Below are 26,388 nucleotides of genomic sequence, written 5' to 3' on the forward strand. Positions count from 1 at the left end.
GCCACAACTGGCAGCTTCTGTGTGCTGACAACCCAGACAGTAAAAAACTGGAGTGACATAAAAAGTCGTTGATCTGATTAGGTTTTAGGAGGAAAAGACAATTTATTAAGTATTGTTAAGAACTCAGTGTCCCCACTGAAGATTTTCCCTCACTTCCTGTCCAAGGAGAATATTGTATCATCTTCTTTCCTTCCTTCTTATTTCATTCCTTCCATCCTATCTATCTATCTATCTATCTATCTATCTATCTATCTATCTATCTATCTATCTATCTATCTATCTATCTATCTATCTATCGTAGGTCTATCTTCTTACCTTTCTTCTTTCATTCTTTCCTTCCATTCTTTCTTCCATTTTTTCTTATTATTATATCTATCTACTATATCTACAACATAACTATTTCTTGTCTAGCTATTTGTTATATCTATCTTTTCTTTCCCTTCCTTCCTTCCTTACTTATTCTTTCTTCATCATTTATCTATCTGTACATGTATTCCATGGCACATCTATCTATCTATCTATCTATCTATCTATCTATCTATCTATCTATCTATCTATCTATCTATCTATCTATCTATCTGTCTATCTATCTAACAAATTGGACAATGATAGGAGAAGCAGAAAACTAATAACATCATCTCTCTGTCTCTCTGCCTTCTCCTCCTATCAGCAATTTCCTTGTTAGCACATGAGCACTGCTGCCCACTGTTCTGCGTGTTCCTCTCTCAGTCTGAGCTCTTCTGTACAGGTGATTGTGAAAGGCTGATACCAGGTCATATTCAGTTACTTGCTAAGAGAATTCTTGTGAGCTACCATATATATAAGAGTTGATATTCTGGATAGCTGCTAGCACTGATCACGTCCCATCTGCTCGTGCTGACCAAGTAAACTATCAAATAAAGTGTTGCTCTATCTAGATATTACCATGTGACCACCACATAAGATAGTGCTACTGATACCTTTAATATATAATTACAACGCGCGACGGTATCGTCACGCGTTGGGGAGGGGATAGGACGGTGTGTGAGATGGGAGAGCGTTCTCAGCAAAAGAAGAAGGACACATCAGCTCAGTTTTTATATGATTTTTCCCATTTATAGAGTGGTGCACTGTAGCACCCACGGGATGACCAAGTAAACTATCAAATAAAGTGTCGCGATATTTAGATATTACCATGTGACCACCACATAAGATAGTGCTACTGATACCTTCAATATATAATTACTACATCAAATACACTGTTATAATACATATTGCAGTCATTGACGACTTTTATGCCCCGTACACACGATCGGAAATTCTGCCAGCAAAAGTCAGATGTGAGCTTTTGGTTGGAAATTCTGACTGTGTGTATGCTCCATCAGACTTTTGCTGGTGGAATTCCCTCCAGAAAAAGATTGAGAGCTGGTTCTCAATTTTTCGGTCGGAAAAAGTTCAGATTGGAAATTCCAATCCTCTTTACCAATTCCGACGCGCAAAATTCCTACGCATGCTTGGAAACAATTTGACGCATGTTCTGGACTTCTTCTCGGCTCGTCGTAGTGTTGTACGTCACCAAGCCAAGGTTGAGCAGAATTCCGCTCATTGTGTACGGGGCATTACTCATGACAGCAAAGTGACCATGTGCAAAGTTCCCCCTGAGGAAGATACGTCATTTCCCGGTATTGACACACGTTGGGGAGGGGACAGGACTGTGTGTGAGACGGCAGAGCATTCTCAGCAAAGAAAGAAGGATACATCAGCTCAGTTTTTATATGATTTTTGCCATTTATAGAGTGGTGCACTGTAGCACCCACGAGATGTGAGTACCCTATGAAAGGGATGTCTGTTACTTTTTAATAAATAATATATAAAACAATATTACACTATCTAGTTTCCTTTGTCATATTTTTATGTGGAAAAAACGCACAAGCAACCAGCCCAGGACCTGAGCACAGATATTGAGCCCAGAGTTGGTTCAAAAGCGTGTTTTGACCGAGCTTAGCCGCAAGGTCACACGCTCTAAGCCCTTGTACACACGGTTGGAGATTCCGTCGGAATGTGTCCGATCGGAGCGGTTTGTCGGATATTCAGACTGTGTGTGGTATGCATCGGACTGTTTCCGTCGGAATATCCGTCGGACCAAATTTTCCAACTTGCTGGAAATATTTTCCGACAAACTGCTCCCATCGGACATACTCCGATCATATGTAGAGAATTCCGATCGGACAAAGTGCCACGCATGCTCAGATCAAATTCCTACATCAAAGCTATTGGCTACTAGCCTGAACGTAGTCCCATCATAACGAAATTACGTCATCACGTTCTGAAAGATCAGATTTTCCAACAACTTTGACAAAATCCGACGGACAAAATCCAACGGATTTGGTTGTCGGAATCTCCGACCGTGTGTACAAGGGCTTAGGTGAGCGCATACACCAAGGGGGAGCACAAGAGTGGACACGAGCACGCGTTTCGATCATTTCCAATAGAGTCAGAGGATTGGATTGAATTGGAAAAGACTTTTTTTTTGTTTTTTTTTATTTAGTGCATGTTAATGCATGAAGAATTCTGTACATTAGCACTTTAATGCACTGGATTCATTTCTGGTTTTGTACCATTTAGGCCCTTTATATTAGCACCGTTTGTATATATAAGTGGATGCACTATATACATATATAGATATACAATTTTGCACATGGTCACTTTGCTGTCACGAGTTAGAATCATCAATGACTGCAATATGTATTATGACAGGATATTTGATGTAGTAATTATATATTGAAGGCATTAGTAGCGCTAGCTTATGTGGTGGTCACATGGTAATATCTAGATAGCGCGGCACGTAATCCTAGATGAGCAATGGTGGGAGTGGAGCCGCAAGGACAGGAGGCGTGACTGCAGCCACTGTGTGGTCCAAGGACTGGAGTGGACCGTGGGCAGCTGCCGTGTGGGGGGGAGACAAGACTACCCCGTGTGAGCACCAGAGGTGGGTTGTTCATGGTATGCACAGAACACGTTTCGGCAAGAACCAATTTTTTCCTCCATTAACCCCCGGTCCACTCCAGTCCTTGGACCTCACGGCTCCACTCCCGACATCGCTCATCTAGGATTCCGTGCCGCGATATCTAGGTGTGCTCTCAGATGTGGGTCAGCTATATAACAAATTATTCGGATTAGAATTGAGTGCCCAGGGCAAAAATCTTTTTATTCTTATTCAGTTGCTTACATTTATTGTGGTAAAAAAATTATATAATTAAAATAATATTGTTACAAAGTTGGCAAGGTTGAATAAAGACCCTGGTCAATCCAGTGTGTGATGTCACTACATAATGATTTATCAGTGAAGTCAGTGTAGTAAATAGGGTCTTTTATATCAGCTTGATGTTCAGCTTTGAAGCAGAACACCAACAAAATATAGAAATGTATCCGCTTGCCGACCACTGCACACATATATACGTCGGCAGAATAGCATAGGCAGGCAAATGGGCGTACAGGTACGTCCCTTTAAATTTGCCGCCTATCGGGCGTTCCGCATGCCATAGGAGCGTGCCCGCGGGTCCCGGGAACTCGATGTTTGCCAGCGGCCCACGATTGCGGTGTGGAGAGGTAGAACGGGGAGATGTAAACGAGGCATTTCCCCGTTCTGCCTTGTGTCATGACAGGGATCTACTGCTTCCTGTCATTAGGATCAGTGATCGCTGTCATGTCCTAGGTAGCCCATCCCCCCCCCCACAGTTAGAATCACTCCCTAGGACACATTTAACCCCTTGATCGCCCCCTAGTGTTTAACCCCTTGCCTGCCAGTGTCATTTACACAGTAATCAGTGCATTTTTATAGCACTGATCGCTGTATAAATGACAATGGTCCCAAAATACTGTCAAAAATGTTCGATGTGTCCGCCATAATGTCGCAGTCATGATAAAAATCGCAGATCGCCACCATTACTAATAAAAAAAAAAATAATAATAATAAAAATGCCATAAAACTATCCCCTATTTTGTAGATTCTATAACTTTTGCGCAAACCAATCAATATACGCTTATTACAATTTTTTTTTCAAAAAATATGTAGAAGAATACGTATCGGCCTAAACTGAGGAAAACATTTGTTTTTTTATATATTTTTGGGGGATATTTATTATAGCAAAAAGTTAAAAAAATTTATTTTTTCTAAATTAACACTCTTTTTTTTGTTTATAACGCAAAAAATAAAAAACGCAGAGGTGACCAAATACCATCTAAAGAAAGCTCTATTTGTGGGAAGAAAAGGACGTCAATTTTGTTTGGGTACAACATCGCACGACCGTGCAATTGTCAGTTAAAGCGATGCAGTGCCAAGTCGCAAAAAGTGTTCTGGTCACAAATGGGGTAAAATCCTCTAGGGCTGAAGTGGTTACAAATGTACATCCCAAAAAAAAGATAAAATATCAAACCAAATTGGCTGCAAAATTCACTTTCAATCCAGATATTTCTCCTGCAAAACTTTGTTCTGCCACTAGATGTCCTCAGTGTGAGGGCCAGCATCATTCAACTCACTTCCTCTGAGCCCAGGTAACTCTGGACACGCCCCGAGCCAGTGACTGGACAGTGAATGGAGAAGCAGCACAGAGATAAGCTCATCTCTCTGTCACTCTACTCTACTCCTATGAGCATGCTCCTTGTCAGCACATGAATCGACTGGCTACTTGTGCTGCCTCTTCCTCTCCCACTCTGAGCTCTGCTGTACAGGGATAGAGGCTGACACCAGGTCATATTCAAGTACTTACAGTGCTGATATTTAAAAAAAAATGTTCAATGATGTATTAATGATTACAGAAGAGCATTCGTTTGTGTCTTTTATATCTGCACAGAGTTTAGCTTTAAGCAGAAAACAGAGATGAAATATTCCAGGCCGCCAAGCTATTTTGTGTGCTGACGCCTCAAAGAGCCCATTTATCCTTGTCCGCGTTCTTTGTATCCTTCCATAGATGAAAACTCTATAACTCTAGCGGTGGCCGATTATCTCGGGTTTTGTGTCGTTAGATGGAAAAAAAAAATAATCGCATCCGGACTTTGTTGCCTTTTCGTTAACACAGGTCGCCTTCCCCGAGTGCGAGCGACTCATAAAATCCGCCGGGGGCATGGGAGAGGCGGGAAAACAAAGGTCCCGCGTCTTTTTTTTTTTTCTTGAGCACCCAGCTGCCTCGTCGTTACAGCCAATGTTTTCTTCTCCGTCCTTCCAAAAAATAAAAAAAAAAGCCTTTAATATTAGATCCAGAAAGCGACAATGTGGCCACCGCAGAGCGATCGCAGCATGGAGGCGGGATGGGGAAGGGATCTTTGAAGTTTAATGAGACTCTAATTCCAGCTCGCCATGAGTTCTCCTTCTTGCCAAGCCTCTCGTGTCTACATTTATGGAGAGTACAAGTGGTTTCATCCTGGTAGCAACATGATAAACATCCATTTACCCCCCCCCCCCCCCCAGGTCTGATTTATACACACTTTGGTCTTAGATTCTCTGGCACGATGCGTTGAAAGGCCGTGTGAAGCTGTACAGCAAACAAGCAACCGCAGGAGATGAGCATCCTAGATTATGCGCGGCATAAAATGTAAAAAAAAGAAACCTCTAGGAGCTTGATTGTATAAAAGAATAGAGAAGTCCAACCAAGATAAATACTAATGGTAAAATGACATCAGGTTATGTGCACATGGTATTCGGTCCGCAAACGTTCCCATAGGGGGCGCTGCGAATGACTAAAGTGTTCAGTTTAACTGCTCCAGCCCCAGAAGATTTTACCCCCTTCCTGACCAGAGCATTTTTTGCGACTCGGCACTGCGTCGCTTTAACTGACAATTATGCAGTCATACGATGTTGCACCCAAACAAAATTGATGTCATTTTTTGCCCACAGAGAGAACTTTCTTTTGGTGGTATTTGATCACCTCTGCATTTTTATTTTTTTTGCGCTATAAACAAAAAAGAACGAAAATTTAAAAAAAAAAAGATTTTTTTTTACTTTTTGCTATAATAAATATCCCCCCAAAAAATAAAAATAAACAAATTTCTTCATCAATTTAGGTCAATATGTATTCTTCTGCATATTTTTAGTAAAAAAAATTTCAATAAGTGTATATTGATTGGTTTGCGCAAAATTTATAACATCTACAAAATAGGGGATAGATTTATGGCATTTTTATTATATTTTTATTATTATTATTATTATTATACTTTTTTTTATTAGTAATAGTGGCGATCTGCATTTTTTATCATGACTGCGATATTATGGCGGACACATCAGACACTTTTGACACAATTTTGTGACCATTGTCATTTATACAGCTTTAAAAATGCACTGATTACTGTGTAAATGACATTGGCAGGGAAGGGGTTAACCACTAGGGGGCGATCAAGGGCTTAAGTGTGTCCTAGGGAGTGATTCTAACTGTGGGGGGGATGGGCTTCAACTCACATGACAGCGATCACTGCTCCCAATGACAGGGAGCAGTGATCACTGTCATGTCACAAGGCAGAACGGGGAAATGTTTACATAGACACTTCCCCATTCTGCGGCTCCGTGACACAATTGCCGGGAGACCAACGGACATTGAGTCCACCGGTCATGCGGCTAGCAGCCAGCCCAATTAAAGGGAAAGAACAAGTACAACCATTTGACCACCACTGCCATTGTGCCAACATACATCGGCGTGCAGCGGTCGGCAAGTGGTTAAGCATTGTACAGCCGTGCATATAGAGGGAAAGTAGTGAAAGTGCATATACATGTGCAAATAGGAAAAAAAAGGATATATCAAAACGGTATTAAAACCAATCATGTATTATAGCACAGCTTAACAATCATTAGATGTGGTGTTTTTTTTTTTAGGCTTTTAGCCCCTCTGTTTTCACTTGGTGATCTGGGCCGTAACACACCTCCTGTATTAGAGAGCCCCCACTTGAGATGAAGGAGCACAGGGGACAATTTTGAACAGCAGCATTGCTAATCTGGAGGGAGGGGAGTGTTAGATGCACTAGCAGATTTAAATACACCAACAAATTAACCACTTCAGCCCTGGAATGATTTACCCCCTTAATGACTAGGCCATTTTTTGCTATACGGCACTGCGTCGCTTTAACTGACAATTGTGCGGTCGTGCGACGTTGTACCTAAACAAAATTTAGGTCCTTTTTTTCCCCCACAAATAGAGCTTTCTTTTGGTGGTATTTGATCGCCTCCGCGATTTTAATTGTTTGCGCTATAAACAAAAAAGAGCGACAATTTTGAAAAAAACAAACAGTATTTTTTACTTTTGGCTATAATAAATATCCCCCCCCAATAAAAAATAAAAAAAACAAATGTCTTCATCAGTTTAGGCCAATATGTATTCCTCTACATATTTTTGGTATAAAAAAAACGCAATAGGCGTATACTGATTGGTTTGCGCAAAAGTTATAGCGCCTACAAAATAGGGGATATATTTATGGCATTTTTATTATTAACTTTTTTTTTTTTTTACTAGCAATGGTGGTGATCTGCGATTTTTAGCCAGACTGCGACATTGCGGCAGACAGATCGGACACTTTTGACACTTTTTTGGGACCAGTGACCAGTGAATAGCCACTGATCACTGTATATATTACATTGGTAGGGAAGGGGTTAACACTTGGGTGGCGATCAAGGGGTTAAGTGTTCCCTGGGAGGTGTTTCTAACTGTGGAAGGGGGTGGACTGACAGGAAGTAGAGAGAAATCGTTGTTCCTGATCACTAGGAACAGATGATCGCTCTGTACTCCCCTGTCAGAACCAGGATCTGCTTTGTATACATTGACATATCACCTTCCTGGCTGTCTGTGGAGCAATCGCAGGTGGCCGGCTGACATTACAGCCGCCGACCACGCATGCGTGTGGATGTCTGCTATACCATTTGCGCAGCCGAGCCAACCTGCCACAACATAACTTCGGTGGCTGGTCAGCAAGTGATTAAAGCTGAAGTCCAGCTAACACTTTATAAGCAGTTATAGCAAACATTTTTTTTTTCTTTTGGGATAATGTTTTTTCAATATAAAATAAATAAAAGCTAATCATTGTAAACACCTCTGCCAGTAGTAAATGGTTTATCTAACCCTGCAACTGCTACATCTGCAGAAGAGCTGGTTCTGTTGAAAAACAACAAACTTACTGGCCAGATCAGCAGGTAACAATAAAGGAAAGAAAACCTAAAAAGAAAACGAATGAATGCAGCCATCACATCTCAGAATTGTTAAGCTGCAATATGTTACATGTTGGCTTTTGGGTGTAATACTGATCTAACTTTAGTAAGCTAATAAACATTTTTTTTTACTTAACATTTTAGTCGTGGTAAGCCCAACACTCACCTAGAGACGACCGCCTTAAGAAGGCACATGAGCAGACATCACCGAGCCCAGTGGGAGCAACGGAACCCACAAAGCCACACTGCAGGCTCTCACCGTCCAGCCTCGTCTTCTACTTCTCCTTCTCCTCTCTCCTCACAATTGTCCTCCACTCCACCTTCCATCACGCCATCCTCACGTTTTTATGCAAAAAGGCAGGCTTCCGTGGGCCAAATGTTTGAGCGTAAAAAAATGATGACGCCGGATAACCCTCTTGCCCAACGGTTGACGGCTGGCTTGTCAGAACTGATAGCCCGCCAACTACTGCCATATAAACTGGTGGACTCTGAGGCCTTTCAAAAATGTGTGGCCATTGGAACACCACAATAGAAGGTCCCAGGAAGGAAGTATTTCTCACAGAAGGGCTTCCCAGAGCTATATGGCCATGTTCAGTGGCAAGTGAATGTATCTCTGGCACACAGTGTCGGTGCCAAGATACATCTGACCACAGACACGTGTTCTAGCAATCACGGGCAGGGAAGGTATATAACTTTTACTGCCCACTGGGTGAACCTTCTGATGGCCGTCAAGCATGTAACCCATGGCACCCGTGTAGATTTGGTTTTACCGCCACTGATTGCATGCAGGCCTGCCTCTTCTTCTCCTCCTCCTACTTCATCCTCCTCCCTCTCCTCCTCGGCTGACTCATCCTTTTCCGCTGCTAGCGTCTCTTCCACTGCGCCACCCAAGCTCCCCAGAACTTATTCGACATGCCATGTGAGACGTTGCCATGCTGTGCTGCGTCTGTTGTGCCTGGAAGCCAAGAGCCACACTGGCCCGGCACTCCTTTCAGCTTTGCGTTCACAGGCAGATCAGTGGCTAAGACTGCTCAATTTGACAGTTGGTAAAGTGGTGTGTGACAACGGTGCCAATCTGCTTAGCACATTGAAACAGGGCAAAATTATGCACGTGCCATGCATGGCACACGTCTTAAACTTGGTCATGCAGCGATTCGTTGTCAAATACCCTGGGGTCTAGGACATCTTGGGCAGGCAAGGAAAATCTTGGCCCATTTCAGAAGATCTTACACGGCCATGGCTCGCCTTGCTGACATTCAGCGGCGACACAATCTGCCGGTCAGACGTCTTATTTACGATTGCCCGACGCGATGAAACTCAACCTTTTATATGCTTGATAGACTGCTCCAGCAGAAACGTGCATTTAATATTTAATGACTACCTGTATGAACTCTGCAGCAGAACAGGTTCTGGGGAGCTTGGTTTTTTTTCACCGCGCCAGTGGCTGCTCATGCGCAACGCATGCAGACTTCTGCGGCCATTTGAGGAGATCACCAAACTGGTCATTCGCAGCCATGGCGCCATCAGTGACATCGTACCTTATGCCTTCTTTATGGAGCGTGCATTGCATTGTGTCATTGATCAAGCCGTGGAGGAGCAGGAGCGGGAAGATGAGGAAGTCGCAATGCTGGATGAATTCCCAGGGGGGCTACTCTATCTGAAACAAGTCAACAACAGGAGTCTGAAGAGGAGTCAGAGGAGGATGGTACCGGGGCGGATGAGGAGGAGCAAGAAGAGAATGCTTTAAACCTTTCTGGGATCCCTGTTGTTGTGCGTGGATGGGGAGAGGAGAACGAGGAGGATGACATTATCCTGGATGATGAGCAGGAGCCAGGCCACCACACCACTTCCAGTTTAGTGCAAATGGGGTCTTCATGCTCCAGTTTTTTAACAGGGACCCCCGTATAAAAAGCATAAAGGTCAAGGACCAGTACTGGGTGGCAACGTACTTAGACCCCCGGTACAAACACAAAATGGCGGAAATGTTACCACCATTACAGAGGGCTGTCAGAATGGAGCACTTACAGACCTTGCTTCAACAACTGCTGCATTCTGCTTTTGCGTGCGCTGGCAGAGGAGGAATTCCCACTCCCAGAGAAAGAGTTGCGGGTACCAATCCAACAGCGCCTGCAAGAAGAGGGCGGTTTGAAGATGTGTTGGTGACTTCTGATGTGAGGTCATTCTTTCAGCCGACCCATCGACAGGTGTCATCCGGATCCAGCATCAGGGAACGCCTAGACTGACAGGTGTACGACTACATCGGGTTAACGGCCGATGTGGACACTCTGAGAAGTGATGAACCCCTGGACTACTGGGTGGGCAGCCTTGACCTCTGGCCAGAGCTTGCCCAATTTGCAATGGAACTGCTGGCTTGCCCCTCGTCCAGTGTCCTGTCCGAAAGGACGTTCAGCGCAGCAGGGGGGATCGTGACCCATAAGCGCACTCGCCTAGCTCACGACAGTGTTGACTACCTCACATTTATAAAAATGAATGAGGCATGGATCTCGGAGGAATTCAACACATGTGACCAGTAGACCATGTATATGCATAACTCTATAAACAATTTATTTGATCGAGCACACGGACCTCTTTTCTACCTTTGGCTCACTTCCTTGTACAAAAAAAGCACACTGTACTATATGCCCGTACCCTCCTGTTTGAAGACGTTGAACAGTGAAATATTTTTGGGTCCTGCAGTGAGTTGCTGGTATCAGTGCTGCTGTCAGTGCTCTCTATCTCGGTGCTGGTGTCAGTGCTCTCTCTCTATCACGGTGCTGGTGTCAGTGCTCTCTATCACGGTGCTGGTGTGGTCTCAGTGCTCTCTATCACGGTGCTGGTGTCAGTGCTCTCTATCATGGTGCTAGTGTAGTGTCAGTGCTCTCTATCTCGGTGCTGGTGTGGTGTCAGTGCTCTCTATCTCGGTGCTGGTGTGGTGTCAGTGCCCTCTATCTCGGTGCTGGTGTGGTCTCAGTGCTCTCTATCATGGTGCTGGTGTCAGTGCTCTCTATCACGGTGCTGGTGTGGTGTCAGTGCTCTCTATCTCGGTGCTGGTGTGGTCTCAGTGCTCTCTATCTCGGTGCTGGTGTGGCCTCAGTGCTCTCTATCACGGTGCTGGTGTCAGTGCTCTCTATCATGGTGCTGGTGTGGTGTCAGTGCTCTCTATCTCGGTGCTGGTGTGGTCTCAGTGCGCTCTATCTTGGTGCTGGTGTGGTCTCAGTGCCCTCTATCTCGGTGCTGGTGTGGTGCAGTGCTCTCTATCATGGTGCTGGTGTCAGTGTCCTCTATCACGGTGCTGGTGTCAGTGCTCTCTATCACAGTGCTGGTGTGGTGTCAGTGCTCTCTATCACGGTGCTGGTGTCAGTGCTCTCTATCTGGGTGCTGGTGTCAGTGTTCTATCTCAGTGCTGGTGTCAGTGAGGGAGATAGCAGCGGAGAAGCCAATCAGCAGGCAGTGCCAGCACCATGGCTGAGGATCAGCACTGGACTAGCACCTCCGGACCACCGCAGTGGAGCCCTGCATAGGTGGGGGTAATGGCCGGGCAGAGGGAGGGGGTCAAGCACAGGTTGGCACACTGGGACACTGGCACAGGACTACACTGCCCCGACTGTGGCACTGATCATCTCCGGCACCCCCTTCATAGCCTTCCCTGACCTTGCCTCTCCTCCATGGCCTTCATGCGCTTCTGAATTGTCAAAATTTCACAGATAAAAAAAAGAATGCTTGCCTTTGTTGATCCCAGATTCACTTAATACTTTTGTTATGTCAGTGTCCATGTTGTGGGACTATGTGTGCACAGCTAGTAAGCATTTTGTGGCTTAAAATATGTTCTGTAGGTTTTTAAGGTTCGCCTGCCATTAAAGTCAATTGGGTCTGCCGCAAACTTTGCGGTTTGCGAACTTTTGGCTGCGTTTGTGGTTTGCGTTCGCGAAACATCCCGCCGGAAGTTCGTCCATCACTAATAATGAGCAATATGTTGACAAGGTAGAACAAATTGTCGTATAAACATAGAGGCATAAGAAGAAACAAGAAGGTACTAAAAAGTAGACATCATTTTTAGAGCGGGTTATGGCAATCGGCAAGCAAAACCATTAAGTGACCGCTATTGGCATAGGTTTTTTCAGGGTCCTTAAAGAGGAGTTCTGCGGATAAGGGGAACTCTCACTTATACACTTCCTCCCCCCCTCCGGTGCCACATTTGGCACTTTTTAGGGGGAACGAGGATCTGTTATTGACAGGTCCCCTTCCCCATTTTCAGAGATGGGCCGTGCCCCGATCTCCCAGAATTTTGGCCCCCCTCCTCCTTTCCATGCCGCCGGGCCAATTAGAAAGGGTATCACGCTTTGCACATGCGCAGTAGAGAACCAGGAGCGAAGCTGAAAAGGCTTCACTGCCTGGTTCCCTTATCAGGATTGGTATGGCAGCACCGGGGGGAGTCGATCTGAAGATCACCTGATGTGTCGATATTGCAGGCTCCCTGGACAGTTAGGTGCCCTAATATTAAAAGTCAGCAACTACCGTATTTGAAGCTGCTGACTTAATTTTTTATATCCGGGCTGGATCTCCTCTTTAATTGAGATCAGATAAATCTAAGGCATTGGGCTTTATTAATCGGGATCAGTGGTGTCTTCAGGAGCTGAGAGTAAAGCTGGGTACATAGTATTCGTTTATTTTCATTCAACCCCACGGGTTGATCGAAAATAACTGTCAGCTCCGACCAGAGCCGCTGAAGTAGCCATGCAAGGTTAGTTGTGCGATCTCCCCCACTGAGCTGTTGTGTTCTGTTGTGTTATATACAACTATATAGATCAGACCAAAATGAGGGACAAATGAGAAGGAAAGGGGGACTGAGGGACTTTGTTCCAAATCAGGGACAGTCCCTCGTGGTTAGTTGAATATATTTTACAAATCCCATAGGCGCGTAGTTAGGTAGGTAGACAAATAGATGTTCATTTTTTATTTTATTTTTTGCCCTGTATACGATCCTTGACCTCAGTAAAGTTAAGATTGGGCAATTTTAACGCCTGAGTAAGTAATTGTTTTGTTGCCAAGAAGAAATGAGTACAGTAGATGATAGGCTGTAGATACACTTTAAAGCTGCAATTTAATCTGCTTATACATACTGTATATTTGATTTTCTTGGTTTCTCCCCCACCATCAACAAGCCAATTTTTATTTATTTTTTTATAAAATCCTTTCCATTTTCATTACATACCTTATTTTTGACCATCTCAGGATCTCTGTCTTCTCTATGCAATGCAGGCAGATCATGACTTGTGGGAGGGGCTGTACATAGCTTCTTTATAAATCTCACATCACCCTGCCCGCGACTCTGATGCAAGCAGTGGGCTGATTCTTGGGAGGAGTTATGCAAATATCAAAATTCCTTGATGGGTGGGTGTCACTTTGAAGGGGTGGGCATTCCTAAGTTGGCTTGCATGCAGACTACCTTGGGTAATGCCCTCATGTGATGTTGAGCCTTGATAACTGAAAGAAATGAAACAGAATGATTGAAAGGGGCAGGACAGGGACAGTGATACTGGGGTGGAAAGGGTTAAGTCAGGGGTCCCCAATCTTTCTAAACAACAGGCCAATTTACTGTTGTTCAAATTTAGGGGGCCGGATTGTGGCCAGTGGGAATAGAAAATGCCTGGTGGTAGTTGATTACAACTCTACTTCCTCCTTTCCTCTTCCTTTCTCCATTGGGGTCCCCCAAGGCTCTGTTCTTGGATCTATCCTTTTCTCAATCTACACCACCTCCCTAGGTCAGTTGATTGCCTCCCATGGCTTTTAATATCATTTCTATATTCACACATTACCAACTTACTAGCGGACATATCAGCCTGGTCACATCCAAAACCAAGCTCATGATATTTCCTCCCCCAGGTGCCACTTCCCCTGATTTCTCAGTCAACATCAGCGGCTTAACTATCAACTTGTCTCCCCACGCCAAGGTCCTAGGTGTAATCCTGGACTCCGAACTTACTTTTCAGACCCACATCCTATCACTATCCAAAATTTGCCACCTCAACCTCCACAACATCTCCAAGATACGCCCCTTCCTAAGTAATGTCACCACAAATCTTCTAATCCACTGCATGGTCATCTCTCGCCTCGACTACTGCAACTCCCTCCTCTAACTAGGCTACCCCCCTCTTCAGTGCATCATGAACGCTACTGCCAGGCTCATCCACCTCACAAACCGCACAGCGTCTGCTATACCCCTCTTCCAATCCCTCCATTCAATTCAAGATACTAACAAAAACATACAAAGCCATCCACAATCTGGCCCCCAGCTACATACCTAACCTAGTCTCAAAATACCAACCTAATCGTTCTCTTTGCTCCTCCCAAACCTCCTGCTCTCTAACTCCTTTGTCACCTCCTCCCATGCTCGCCTTCAGTACTTCTTCAGAGCCTCTTCCATCCTCTGGAATGCTCTACCTCAATCTGTCTGACTTTCTCCTACTTTGTCCACTTTCAGACGATCCCTGAAAACTCATCTCTATAGAGAAGCCTATCTTGTCCCACCTAACAACTGTACACTTATTTTCTCTATCAACACATCCTCCACAGTTATTACTTCTTGTATCTCTTGACCTTCCCTCTAATGCCACGTACACACGACCGGACTTTTTGACAGCAAAGGTCCGACGGAACGAGTCTGTCGGCTCCATCGGACCTTTGTGTGGGCTCCATCGGACCTTTGCTTGCCAAAAATCCGGCGGACTTTAGAAATAGAACATGTTTTAAATTTTCCCACCAGAACTCAGCTGGACTGAGAAATCTGTTTGTGTGTATTCTAGTCCAACGGACAAAAACTGACGCTAGGGAAGCTATTGGCTACTGGCTATGAACTTCTTTATTCTAGTCCGGTCGTATGTCATCACGTTCAAATCCGTCAGACTTTGGTGTGATTGTGTGTGGCCAAGTCCATTCATTCGGAAAGTCCGTCGGAACTCCGCCGAAAGTCCGTCGGAAAGACCGTCGTACCTAGTCCCTCGAAAAGTCCAGTCGTGTGTACGCGGCATTAGATTGTAAGCTCTAAGGAGCAGGGCCCCCTGATTCCTAATGTAATAAAGTGTATTGTATTTGTACTGTCTACCCTCAAGTTGTAAAGCGCTGCATAAACTGTTGGCGCTATATAAATCCTGTAATAATAATTGAAATTAGTGGGAAGAATAGTGGTGTCAGTGTGGTGAATAGTGCCCCATCATTGATGTCACTGGGAGAAATGGTGCCCCATCACTGGTGTCAGTGGGAGGAAGAGTGCCTTTTATCATTGGGAGAAATAGTGCCCTGTGGGCTGAATAGGGGCGAGCAATGGGCCTCATATGGTCCTCAGGCTGCAGTTTGGAGACCACTGGACTAGATTATGCTGGTCATACTTCAGGCAGGAAATGAGGTAGACTCTATCAGCTTCTAATGCCCATTGTGAGAAGCTGGCAGTGTGCAGTGAAATCAGAGTACAGAGTTTCCGTACAGGAGAGGAGCCTGTACAACTACGAAAAACTGGAGGGAGGGCTGGAGGTCAGATTTAACTCTTCCCCTACTGTATGCAAATAATTTAGTACATTTAGTAACATTTAGTACAATGCTACCTGAAATGGCCAGCGAGCGAAGATTTATTGGTTAATTGCACAGGAATTACCCTCCTGGGTTGGCAGAGCCATGCAACTTCAGCATTGCCCATGACCCTGGCGACGACCACCTTTGTATATCTGTTAGAAGGTTTGCATGACCGATCTTGGCAATCTACAGCCGGTCGAGGACTCAATCAAAACTGTGTGCAGATCGGCAGCCTCAACAAGCTTTTATTGCCTGTCCCTAATTAGCTCAAAAAAGCGCAATTTAACGAATTACATATTGAGGGCGATGATTAATATTGGATTAAACATGTACATAAGGTGGTATAAGCCGGCTGTAATTAAAGAATTAGCGGTATGGAATATCCATCCGGGTGGTGCTGATTATACTGGAGAGGCGAGCAGAGCCAACCTGCAGCGTTAGCGCCAGCTGGGCAGAAATCTTGTGAACGCAGCAGCTGTGCATCCTTGGCATAAGCCTTGGCAAGTTGGAGGGGCACCCGCGGGGAGGAGGGGCCCGTCCAGAAAAACTCGAGCAGCAGGGAAGGAAGAAATTGGAAGGAAGGAAGATGAAAAGGAAACATCAGAATGATTAATTACTCTCATTTGCATGTGAATCTGAGGCGGACGTTTATCTCGGCAGATTGTGCCCATGTCTGTTCATGCCAGGCTGCATAGCACTTCATATCAACTCACTCCTCCAGGACTCCGCCAGCTCCTCGAGCTGCCGCTAGAGATTCACGCAAGAATTAAACTTACGCATCCGATTTATCTCCGTCACCTCATCGTCTTTATGTTATCGCTTAAAGGAGAGCTCCAGGTAAAAAAAAAAAAAAAGACCCTCTTTTTTAAGTGATAATAAAGCACTTTCAGCAGCTGATTTAATCCTTTGCTGAGTGTGCAGCTTCTTTATCTTTAATAATTGCCTATATTCCTGTTCAAACTGGTGCTATGATCACTGTCCCAGGTTTCCAGTTTCAATGTGGCCTCTTTCACTTGCAGCGTGCTATGGAGCCACCCTTGCATGCAAGGACTAGAGTTGTGTCTCTCTACACTGTGTACATCAATAGAAACACACATCCCTGTAGCCTAGGATGGCAAGGCACTACCCTTCTCCTTCCATTCTCCAAGCTAACAAACTAGCTGGAGACTGCACTGTCAACCATTAACTCTTTTCTGTGAAGATCAAAATTTCAGGGAAGCAGCATTGGGAGAGCAGGAGCCAGCAGCAATGAGACGTGGTAAGCTGCAAGTTCTAGGTAAGAATTTTAATGGTTTTAATTTTACCCTGCCCTTAAAGGATACGTTTACTTTAAAAAATTTTTAATAAATGTATATATTTTTGGACCTGTAAAGTACTGCCAATCGTGGGTGTAATGCCGCGGTGCTGCAGACTACAGTGTACCCTCGGATACGGCAAGCTAAATGAACTACCTAGAACGATCAACTGCACCCTGATTAACCCAGCACCAGTTCATTCAGAAATACATGTGCAAAGGCCGTGGGAACTTGTAGTTTTCACATTCACAGAACTCAGTGAATTGATGACGCAACCGGGCGGGCGGAGCCCCACACGCCCAAGTTTGTTTTAAAGATTGTGACAACAAGGGGGGGCGGGTTGGATTCCCACTCGCTGCCAAAACTAGGATATGAAGGGGGGGGGGGGGTGCAGAGGCCGGTGCATTTTTAACATGTTACACTGTGAATATGAATGTAACATGTTACAAATGATGGCCTTTAAAGTAGACACCCTAATATGAAAATAGCATATTACATATTAGTTAAAGTTGTTTATTTAACATTTGCCTCCAAGCCTTGGCTAAAGATTATACAGGACAAAGTCTAGTTACTTTTAGTTAAGTCACATGAAAGGAATGTGTAATTGTAACTGACCAAGTCATTGAGGGGTTATATTGCAAAAGGAGTTGGCTTGGGGGTTGTTGATTCCTCATACACAAATCACGATCACCCCCACCCCTCTTCTCTTCAAAGGCACCCCCAGGATCCAAAGCGGCCCCCAGGGCAGGCGGCCTGTCCAGCCCTGTATAGTCCCAGCCAACCCCAGGCCTTGGGACTCAAAGCTTATAATTCTGAATGAACAAAAGGAGACCCGGGGCTTTTTGTGGACTCACTTGGGGCTATAGCCCTGGTCAGCCACCCCTCCTGATGCCACTGCCTCTGAGATTGCATTCAAGTAGCAGATCTGGAAATTGTAAAGCCGCGTACACATGGGCGGACTGTCTGGCCAACTTAGTCCGTCAGACAATCCGACGGACAGTCCGTCATACTTTCGAATGAACGGACTTGACCACACACGGATGCACAAACAGTCCGTCGAAAAGCTTGCGCGATGACGTGTACAGCGACGGGACTAGAAATAGGAAGTCCAATACACAGCAATGCAACCTTTCGCCGTGTAAATCCTTTCTGAGCATGCGCCATACTTAGTCCGTCGAACTAGCCTACTCACGAGCGGATTGTCCGCTGAAACCAAAGTATGACGGACAATATTACGGAAATTCCGAAATACTTAGTCCGCCAGACTGCACGCTGAAAAAGTCCGCTGAAGCCCACACACGAGCGGACTGTCCGCTGAAATGTGTTTCGACGGACTAAGTTGGCCAGACAGTCCGCCTGTGTGTGTTGACGCAATGATGGCAAGATGGAATGCTCTGACCATTTTTCAGAATATCCTTATGAATGTTTGAACGAAATCCAGTGGTGTATGGCCAGCTCTAGGTGGTAATATATCTGGTGGTCCTCGTCCATGGCAGTCCCCCGTATATAAGAAAAGTAGTACAAAATAAGTAAATTACTGCCTTTTTTTTCCCCTCTAGATCAGAGATTTCCAAGTTATGACCCATGTGCTGCAAGATTGTATCTGGCCCTATTAAAAATATTAAATACATTAATAAAAAATGAATACTTCTATCACTTCCTGCAGTGGGAGAAAATATAATAAGTGGCCCAGCGCCTGACACCTTAGAAAAAAATTGGATCTATTCTATACACGATCCTAACTAAGGCTTATTAGGAAGGTTCCTACTGCATCATGGGAAAAATATTTTCAGACAGCTTTGAGCAGGCGCGGTCAAACACAAGTTAAAACTGTAAGTCATTGGGGGCCTGGATGGGGGTCACATATTTCTGCACTGCCATGACATTAATGTTATGTGATCGGTTTACATGGAAATGGTTCTCTGCAGTCTTTGATCCGGTTTCTCTTGTTCTTGTTTGCTCCATGCTGGCATGCATTGAGTTGTGTTTCAGATTAATTCCCAGCATGCATGAAGCTGAACGAGGAAACTTAATTTGGTGGAAATATGCAAATCAGGCAGCACATTTCCAATTTGCATAATTTTAGATAACATATTTGATGTCAATGTGTCTCTCAATTTTCTATTCATTATTGTTATTAGTGCCATTTGTTAGGAAGTTGGCAACTCTCTCTGGAGGGATGCGGCTCTGCGCTCCTGTGCGTGCCCAGGAATACCAAATGCTGGCAGTGATAACTGCATACTGTCATAGTGAAACGAGGGGAGCGTATTGTGTTTTTAAAGCTCAACTACAATGAGGAGGGCATACAACCTCTGCCAGGTTTTTATTGCTGGAAAGTAGAAGGAAGGTGTGGTATAGTGATTGGTGTTCTCCGTCAGATTTTTAATCTAGGGAATGGTGTGGCTTAGGCAGCTCTCTCAGGCGTAGTGGATGATTGAGTAAGCATTGGATGTGCAAGGTGGAATGTACCAAAAGCAGAACATACTCAATAAAGACCAGATTCAGTTTAATCTAGATCCTTATATCATAAAAAATGTACACGTTTCAGGGGGTTCAAAGGGTCCCTCTTCATCAGGGCTCAATTTAACAAATAAAAGTTCATAATCAGTATACTGTATTGACTAGTATGTAAGTGGTATTGAATATATAATACAAAAAAGGAAAATGGGAAGAAGATATAAAAATATGTCTATAACAGTTTTAAAAAAAACTTAATTTTTAATCTATATTTTTTATATATTATTCCCATATTGCCTATCTGTATCTCACTTCCCAAAGTTGCATTGTACATCCCTATGTGTCTATGCTTGATATCCAGTACCACTTTTATACCAGTCACCATTGTTTACTGATCATCAAGATGTAAGCAGGTGGATGCCACATGTTTATGTTTTATTAAAAGGTCATATTGTTTTCATTTGATGTCTATGGTTAGCAGGGCCCGGGACAAGGGGTGGGCGAGAGGGAGGGTTGCTCTGGGTGCAATGGTTTCTTGTAGGGATGAGGGCACCTTCCTTCTGTTACAAGGCTGACAGAAGTAGTGACAACAACAGTGATTTTGACAAGCTAGTGACTGTTGGGCATAGGATCCTCTAAACTTGCACATCATGAAAGTGGGAGGAGGGGACACTGTTTGGCATCTTTGCCCTGGGCGCTGGATGACCTTGTCCTGGCACTGATGGGTAGATTTTTGCTTGCCCTGCTGAGGTGGTATTCCATGGAAGGTAAGGGTTAAAACTGCTGGCCAGGTTCTCCTGGGCTTTTTGGGGAAGTACCGCTCTTGCTGGGGGAAACACATAAAAAAGGAGGCAGGTGCCGCAGTTAGTAAGACAAATAGAAGTATAGTTTCAGGTCTCCCCACTTAAAGCGGGAGTCCGCCGGGACTCCCCGTTTTTTTTTTTTTTTTAAAGCCAGCAGCTACAAATACTGCAGCTGCTGACTTTTAAAATAGTGACACTTACCTGTCCAGCACGCCCGCGATGTCGGCACCCGAAGCTGATCTCTAGATCGTCTGTAAGGTGCTGCCGCCGCCATCTTGGGTATGGGAATCAGGAAATGGAGCCTTTCGGCTTCATTTCCCGGTTCCCTACTGCGCATGCGCGAATCGCGCTGCGCAATAAGGACGGTCCCCGCTGCCTCTGGGATCTGTGTGTTTCCCAGCAGGCAGCGGGGCACTTGCGGAAAGGGGCGGGCACTTGCGGAAAGGGGCGTAATCTACGCCCCTTTCCGCAGAGAGCTATCCCGGAAGTGGGTGCAGAATACCTGTACTGTACAGGTATCTGCACCCCCTCCCCCCTGAAAGGTGCCAATTGTGGCGCCGGAGGGGGGGAGGGTTCCGATGAGCGGAGGTCCACTTTAGGGTAGACCTCCGCTTTAAGGAGCAGTATGCTGCTAAAGATGTGAACTAATTTTTTCACTTAACCACCCCCTGTGGAGCATGGTCAGGGTTCCAGGGATGTGGACTTATGCCACTGCTGAATGGACTTGAGGAATTTCACACCTATTCAAGTTATTACTATCTCAAGGGGCAATCAGGGACACCAGTGGACTGATTAAGGGCACTTAGAAGATTGTGTACAGGAATGTGTACTAAAGAATTTTTTTTATAGAACTGTCCATATGTATTATTGCAACAACTTCAATAAAGAACATTTATTGCATAGCTCCCAACTGTCCCTGATTTCGAGAGACTGTCCCGAATTTGGAGCAATGTCCCTCTGTCCCTCTTTCCTCCTCATTTGTCCCTCATTTTGGTCTGATCTATATAGTTCTATATAAAATGCACTTTTTATCTTTCAAAAAGTGTTTTCCAGTGCTAAACCTTTCATCCGATTTCTAAATTGCTGCATTTGTACATTTATTTTAAAAGCCAATATAAAGGAGTAGTAGTGGTAAAAAAAAGCCCTTGTGGATTTAATTAACCTTTTGTTTTTGGTTAATTCTCCTTTAAGGGGGTGTGGCAGGGGGCGTGTCCTACACCTACATACGTTTGCTAGTAGGTGTCCCTCATTCCCATTTCAAAATGTTGGGAGGTGAAACACACACCTTCATACTCTATAGAACGTTGGGTCATGGACAGCTTTAGAACCTAGGAGAACTAATCACTCACCGCGTGACACACCTCCCCTATGCTGATCCACGATACTGCACAGACCACTTCTCTTTCCTCAAGGCTCTAATGAAGCGGGATACCCCGAAACGCGTCAGCCCACTCTATAGCATTTTGCCCCTGCATAGGCATGTCTGATGTTTTTTTTAATCTTTAATATGTAATTTATAATTTTATGTGTATAAACGGTAAACCTGTTGCTGTGAATACGTAGACTTTCTATATGCTTTCATATGCATTGATCTTTTTTACATGAATTAAAGTACTTTTTTACACATATATTTTTTATATATATATTTTCTTCATATAAGCGTCAGATCACGCGCCGTCCACTTCTCATTTCTTTCCACTTGCCCCAAATGCACCCTGTCTGTGTTCAGTGTACAGTGTACACCCGCATCCACAGGCCTGTCAAATTATGACCCGTTGCTGTGTTGGTACAGCTGCTGGATCCCCATAGCGTAACATAGGCTGCCTGCACACAGCTTCAGCCACATAAATAAACACTGGTTCATATTGTACAGACCCCAGCACCCACCTGAATGAGCCCCAAGACCTCATTCACACACAGAGCTTTATTCATTACTCAATGCAGTTTTATATTTTATATTTTAATTTTTTTTAACAGGTAAATCTTTTACATTTAGTAGGAACACACACACACGTGAGTTTGAGCTTTGGGGTGCACATCCTAATGCAGTAGGCTGCACACCCATAAACATACCAGAATGTTTTTCAATTGGGAGAAGAAATTGAAATATGGTAAATGTACAGACTTCACACAGGTAGTTTCCTCAAGGACTTTCAGTGCTAGAAGGCGAGAGCGCTGCACACATAATAGTCGGCTGAAAGTCCACAGGGGAATGCGAAGCCGTACTCAGTGCAGGTAATGGCGTTTCGTGTAAAACACAATGAAATAAGATACGGCCCGCTTAGCTTCTGTGTAGTGAGTAGTGACATGATCCTGCCGTCTTGTAATGAGGCCTGTAATACAAGTGGGGTCATTTTTCTTCCTGACGTTTTACATCATCTCTACACCAGCCGAGGATGGTCTGTAATGTCACACTGTCTGAGCCCAATCATGGGATTTTCTCTGTCCCTGGGGCTGGATGGGTCACCCCTCTCCTACCAGCTGCATTGCATGCGCAGAATGTTACCATGCTGGTTGAAGCAGAATATAATAAAGTGGCACTCCAGCCTTAATTTCAGTATTGTTCAGGCTCTTCCCTGTACTGAAATTGTTTACTCTGATTCACTGCACACTGTGAACCTCTCCCAATGTGCATTGAAAGCTGCAGCGAGACAGATAGAGTCTACATCATAAGTAGAAAAAGTAGTGCAGCGCTGGATAAGAAATCTATTAAACAATATATATATCAAATATATAAGCAATACATTTACAATAAAACATTAATGTACACAATCAAATATGAAAGAAACCTGAATTGAAAATAGTCCATGTGTGTTTAAGTGAAAAAAAAACATAAAAAAAGTCCAAATTAAACAATATATTGCCAAAATATGTGCATACACACACAAAATTACACACACAAAATTGTGATCATAAAGTGTTTTTAAGTAAAAGTGTCCAAATAAAGAATATTAGCAGTATTTTTCTGGTGCAAAACCATAGATCTATATTTTCCACCACTCGTGTTGCCCGTCACCTTACAATAAGCAATGGAGGCTTACCGGAAAGCCTGCGACCACCCATGTTTAGGGGGGTCAAAACAGGCTTAGAAGAAGGAAAAACAGGGACGCTGTATGAAATTACAGGGATTTCACTTCCTGGTGGCCGGTAGACAGCACTGACAGACGCCTTCCAGAACGCACTTGAAGCTAAGCAAACCCTGTGTACCACCAAAGTAGGTACCTCCATAGCACTCGATAAGTTCACCATAAAGGATCTTAAACCAGTGGTCATCAACCCTGTCCTCAGTGCCCACTAACAGGCGAGATTGAGAGTCTACATCATATCCTGGCTGGAGAATGTCTAGCATTATCCAGCCCAGTTTTTCTTTAACTAGGATGCCATCTGGGTTCCCTGGGGTGCTGCAAGCATGGGACCAAATTTGCCCGGGATTAGTGTCCTGAGTTTCCATGGTGGGGGCAGGACAGCTGCCAGCACCATATCAACCAGTGACACTCTGAGGCCAGGATCCGTAGTTGTAATTTGTAGCTATGTTGATGACGGCCAGCTCGCCCACAGCATGGCAATGCATGGCTCTGATCTAGGGCAGGCAGCATGCAGGGCTGTCCCCAGGATTCAAGAAAAGCCAAAAGTTCGCCTCATCCATAACTCTTTCACCTATTGTCCTCTACTGCACTGCTGGAGCCAAAAAGTAGGGCTCTGATATGAAGAGCGAACCGTGTGATCAGGGGACTGTGTAATTAGGGGGCTCTGTGATGGGGGAGCCTGTATCATTGGAGGGCTCTGTGGCTGGGAGGACTGTGTGATTGGGGGCTCTGTCATTATTAGGCTATGTGATAGAGAACCCTGTGCTGATGGGGGGGGGACTCTGATGTAATTGAGGGACTAATTTATAGGGGGTCTCTGATGTATGGGGAGAATTCTAGTGATGGAGGGCCTCTGACATGAAGGGAAGACTCCAATGTGATAACCCTGATGCGTTGGGGGGCCTCTGATGTAAAGGGGACTCTGTGGTGTTGGAGAGACTCTGATGTGATTGAGAGACTTTGATGTCCGTATGCAAATACAGCCTGCCTAGGATCTTCTACTCCTCCAGCCTGACACCCACTCATCAAGGCATTTTGATATCATGGAGAGCTGCGATCTCCCAATGTATTCTGCAGGACTGAGCTGTCAGTTTGACAGCTGGGTCACGCAGAGTGGAGGAGACGGCCTGGTGATGGAGATGCAGGGGATGCTTGGTACCCAAGCCACGTGCTTTTTTTATTTTGGCCCAGCCTGGTATTAACAGTACCCTTCACTGGAAACACCTGAACTCAATCATTTGGAGGGGATGTCCTGTCCACCTATGTATTAGCATGCAGTGTATTTCTATGCAAAATTTTTGGGTTTGTCTAGAGTATGTTGTAATTTCAGTGCAGTAACTTCCATGCTCTTTGCATAATGTGTCTTGATTAAAGCCACGCTTCCTTTAATTTCTCTCTGTATCAGAAAGTGCCTTCCCTCTAGTCTTGTCTGTTTGTAATCCGCTCACTTCTTTTCATCTCCGTCACGGCTCCCTTTTAGTGAAAAGACGATAATTGATTTGCAATTTGTTTAAAAGCAGATGTTATCTTTTTGTCGCGGCGTCCTTGTTAATTACACTCATGTTGTGATGTTTTTACAGGTGCAGAGTTCTGAAGAATGGTGTCTTTCTACAGCTGCCTTCTCCTGTTGGTTTTAATTACGAATGCCTTGATGGGAGCGGGCGCTCTCGAGCCCAGAGCCAAGCGTCGGAGAGTCTCGAACAAGTACGACGAGGATGTCTGGCTCCATCAGCACCATGACAGGCCTCACCGGAGGTCGGGGCTGGCCAAGAAGGAGAGGACTCATGGTGGAGAGGAGGGTAGGGGTTCCTTGCTCCAAGTGGGGGACAATGGGCAGTCTGGGACTCTGAAGCAAGACAGATTGCAAAGTTTTGAGCTTCCTTACAGTCAGAGGGAAAATCAGCCACCGGGAACACATACGAAAGGGCGCAAACACAAGACGCAGAGGCGGTCAAATCAAAAGGAGCGGGTGAAACACCACAAAGGTGGGTTGTTACTCAGCATACCAACCCCTAGCATTTTCATTTGTTATTATTAACATTGAAGAGGAGGGAGTGAGCTTGTCTTTATTCCCTCCACTGCCCTTTAATACTATAGCTTTACATTTGCAGCAGTTGGTAAATGTACAGAAACTATTGATTGTTAGGTCAATAATTTTTGGTCAATGGGTCCTTTGAGGGTCACAGGTGAACAGGCCATTCTGGCAAGTCCATGTCCATGACTGCAGAGTTCTGCATTTCCAACACCAAGGCCTAGTACAGAAGAGATACGGGTAGCAACCCACAGTCCCCCACACGGTAGTAAGTAGCACATTCCCGTGTACAGAAAAATGTTCCAGACCACTGCCATGTCTACCAGTGCAATCCAACGTGGCCCTATTATTGCTGGCCCTGTGGTTTTGACTGTTGTTGTTGAAATTGACGGCTGTATACTTACAGTTCACCCACTCTGGATCCATACTAGGAATAAGCAAAATGGCTTCACTAATATTTGGGTCAAATTCAGGACCTTTTTGCCAAAATGTATAATTTTGGCAAGATGCTTTGGAGTCAATTGACAGGACAAGATTAAAGGGGTTCCTTTTAGGTGCCTCCTGAGGCTTTCAGAATCTCCTTTCAACTATCCTGGGCCTGTTTTTGTGAGGAAGAACATCTCCAGTTAGCTGGGAATGTGACACTAAATATTATATTGAACTTAGTGCATTGGAACGATAGCCCATTTGAATATTGTAACACTTTTCCATTTGTTACCCCATGTATGGTTATGATTGCTCTATAGTTACCTGCATTTTGTCATAATTACTTGTTTGAAAAGCCCAAAATCTGTAATCTATTGACAAAATAAATTTTGCAGAATTTATCCCGTGTCGTTACACATAGAAGTGAACCTCTAGCAGATTTGGTTGTGACAATTTGCCCCAATTATTGGTGGCTCTCACTATATTGACACAGAGTAGGCAAACTACAGTATCAGCTTCTTTTTCCTCATTCCCCTGCCCTTAGTGTGCCTTGTGTGTC

General features: G+C 44.6%; 1 protein-coding gene across 4 annotated transcripts in view; it reads left to right on the forward strand.

Annotated features, from left to right (window-relative positions):
* Positions 1-26,388, forward strand: part of DRAXIN (dorsal inhibitory axon guidance protein) — a 125,368-nt gene that overhangs the window by 27,921 nt on the left and 71,059 nt on the right. For 2 of the 4 annotated variants that reach the window (XM_077457719.1, XM_077457718.1), the window contains exon 2: positions 24,952-25,356. In XM_077457719.1, coding sequence (XP_077313845.1) covers positions 24,969-25,356 — 388 coding nt within the window. In that variant the 5' untranslated portion in view covers positions 24,952-24,968. Of the gene's footprint in view, positions 1-16,894; positions 17,007-24,951; positions 25,357-26,388 lie in introns of those variants that run through there. The other 2 variants (XM_077457720.1, XM_077457721.1) reach the window with 2 other exon arrangements.

This window comes from Lithobates pipiens, unplaced genomic scaffold (genome assembly GCF_037356315.1).
Source record: "Lithobates pipiens isolate NorthernLeopardFrog02 unplaced genomic scaffold, aLitPip1_a1.2 Scaffold_27, whole genome shotgun sequence".
Lineage (NCBI taxonomy): Eukaryota > Metazoa > Chordata > Amphibia > Anura > Ranidae > Lithobates > Lithobates pipiens.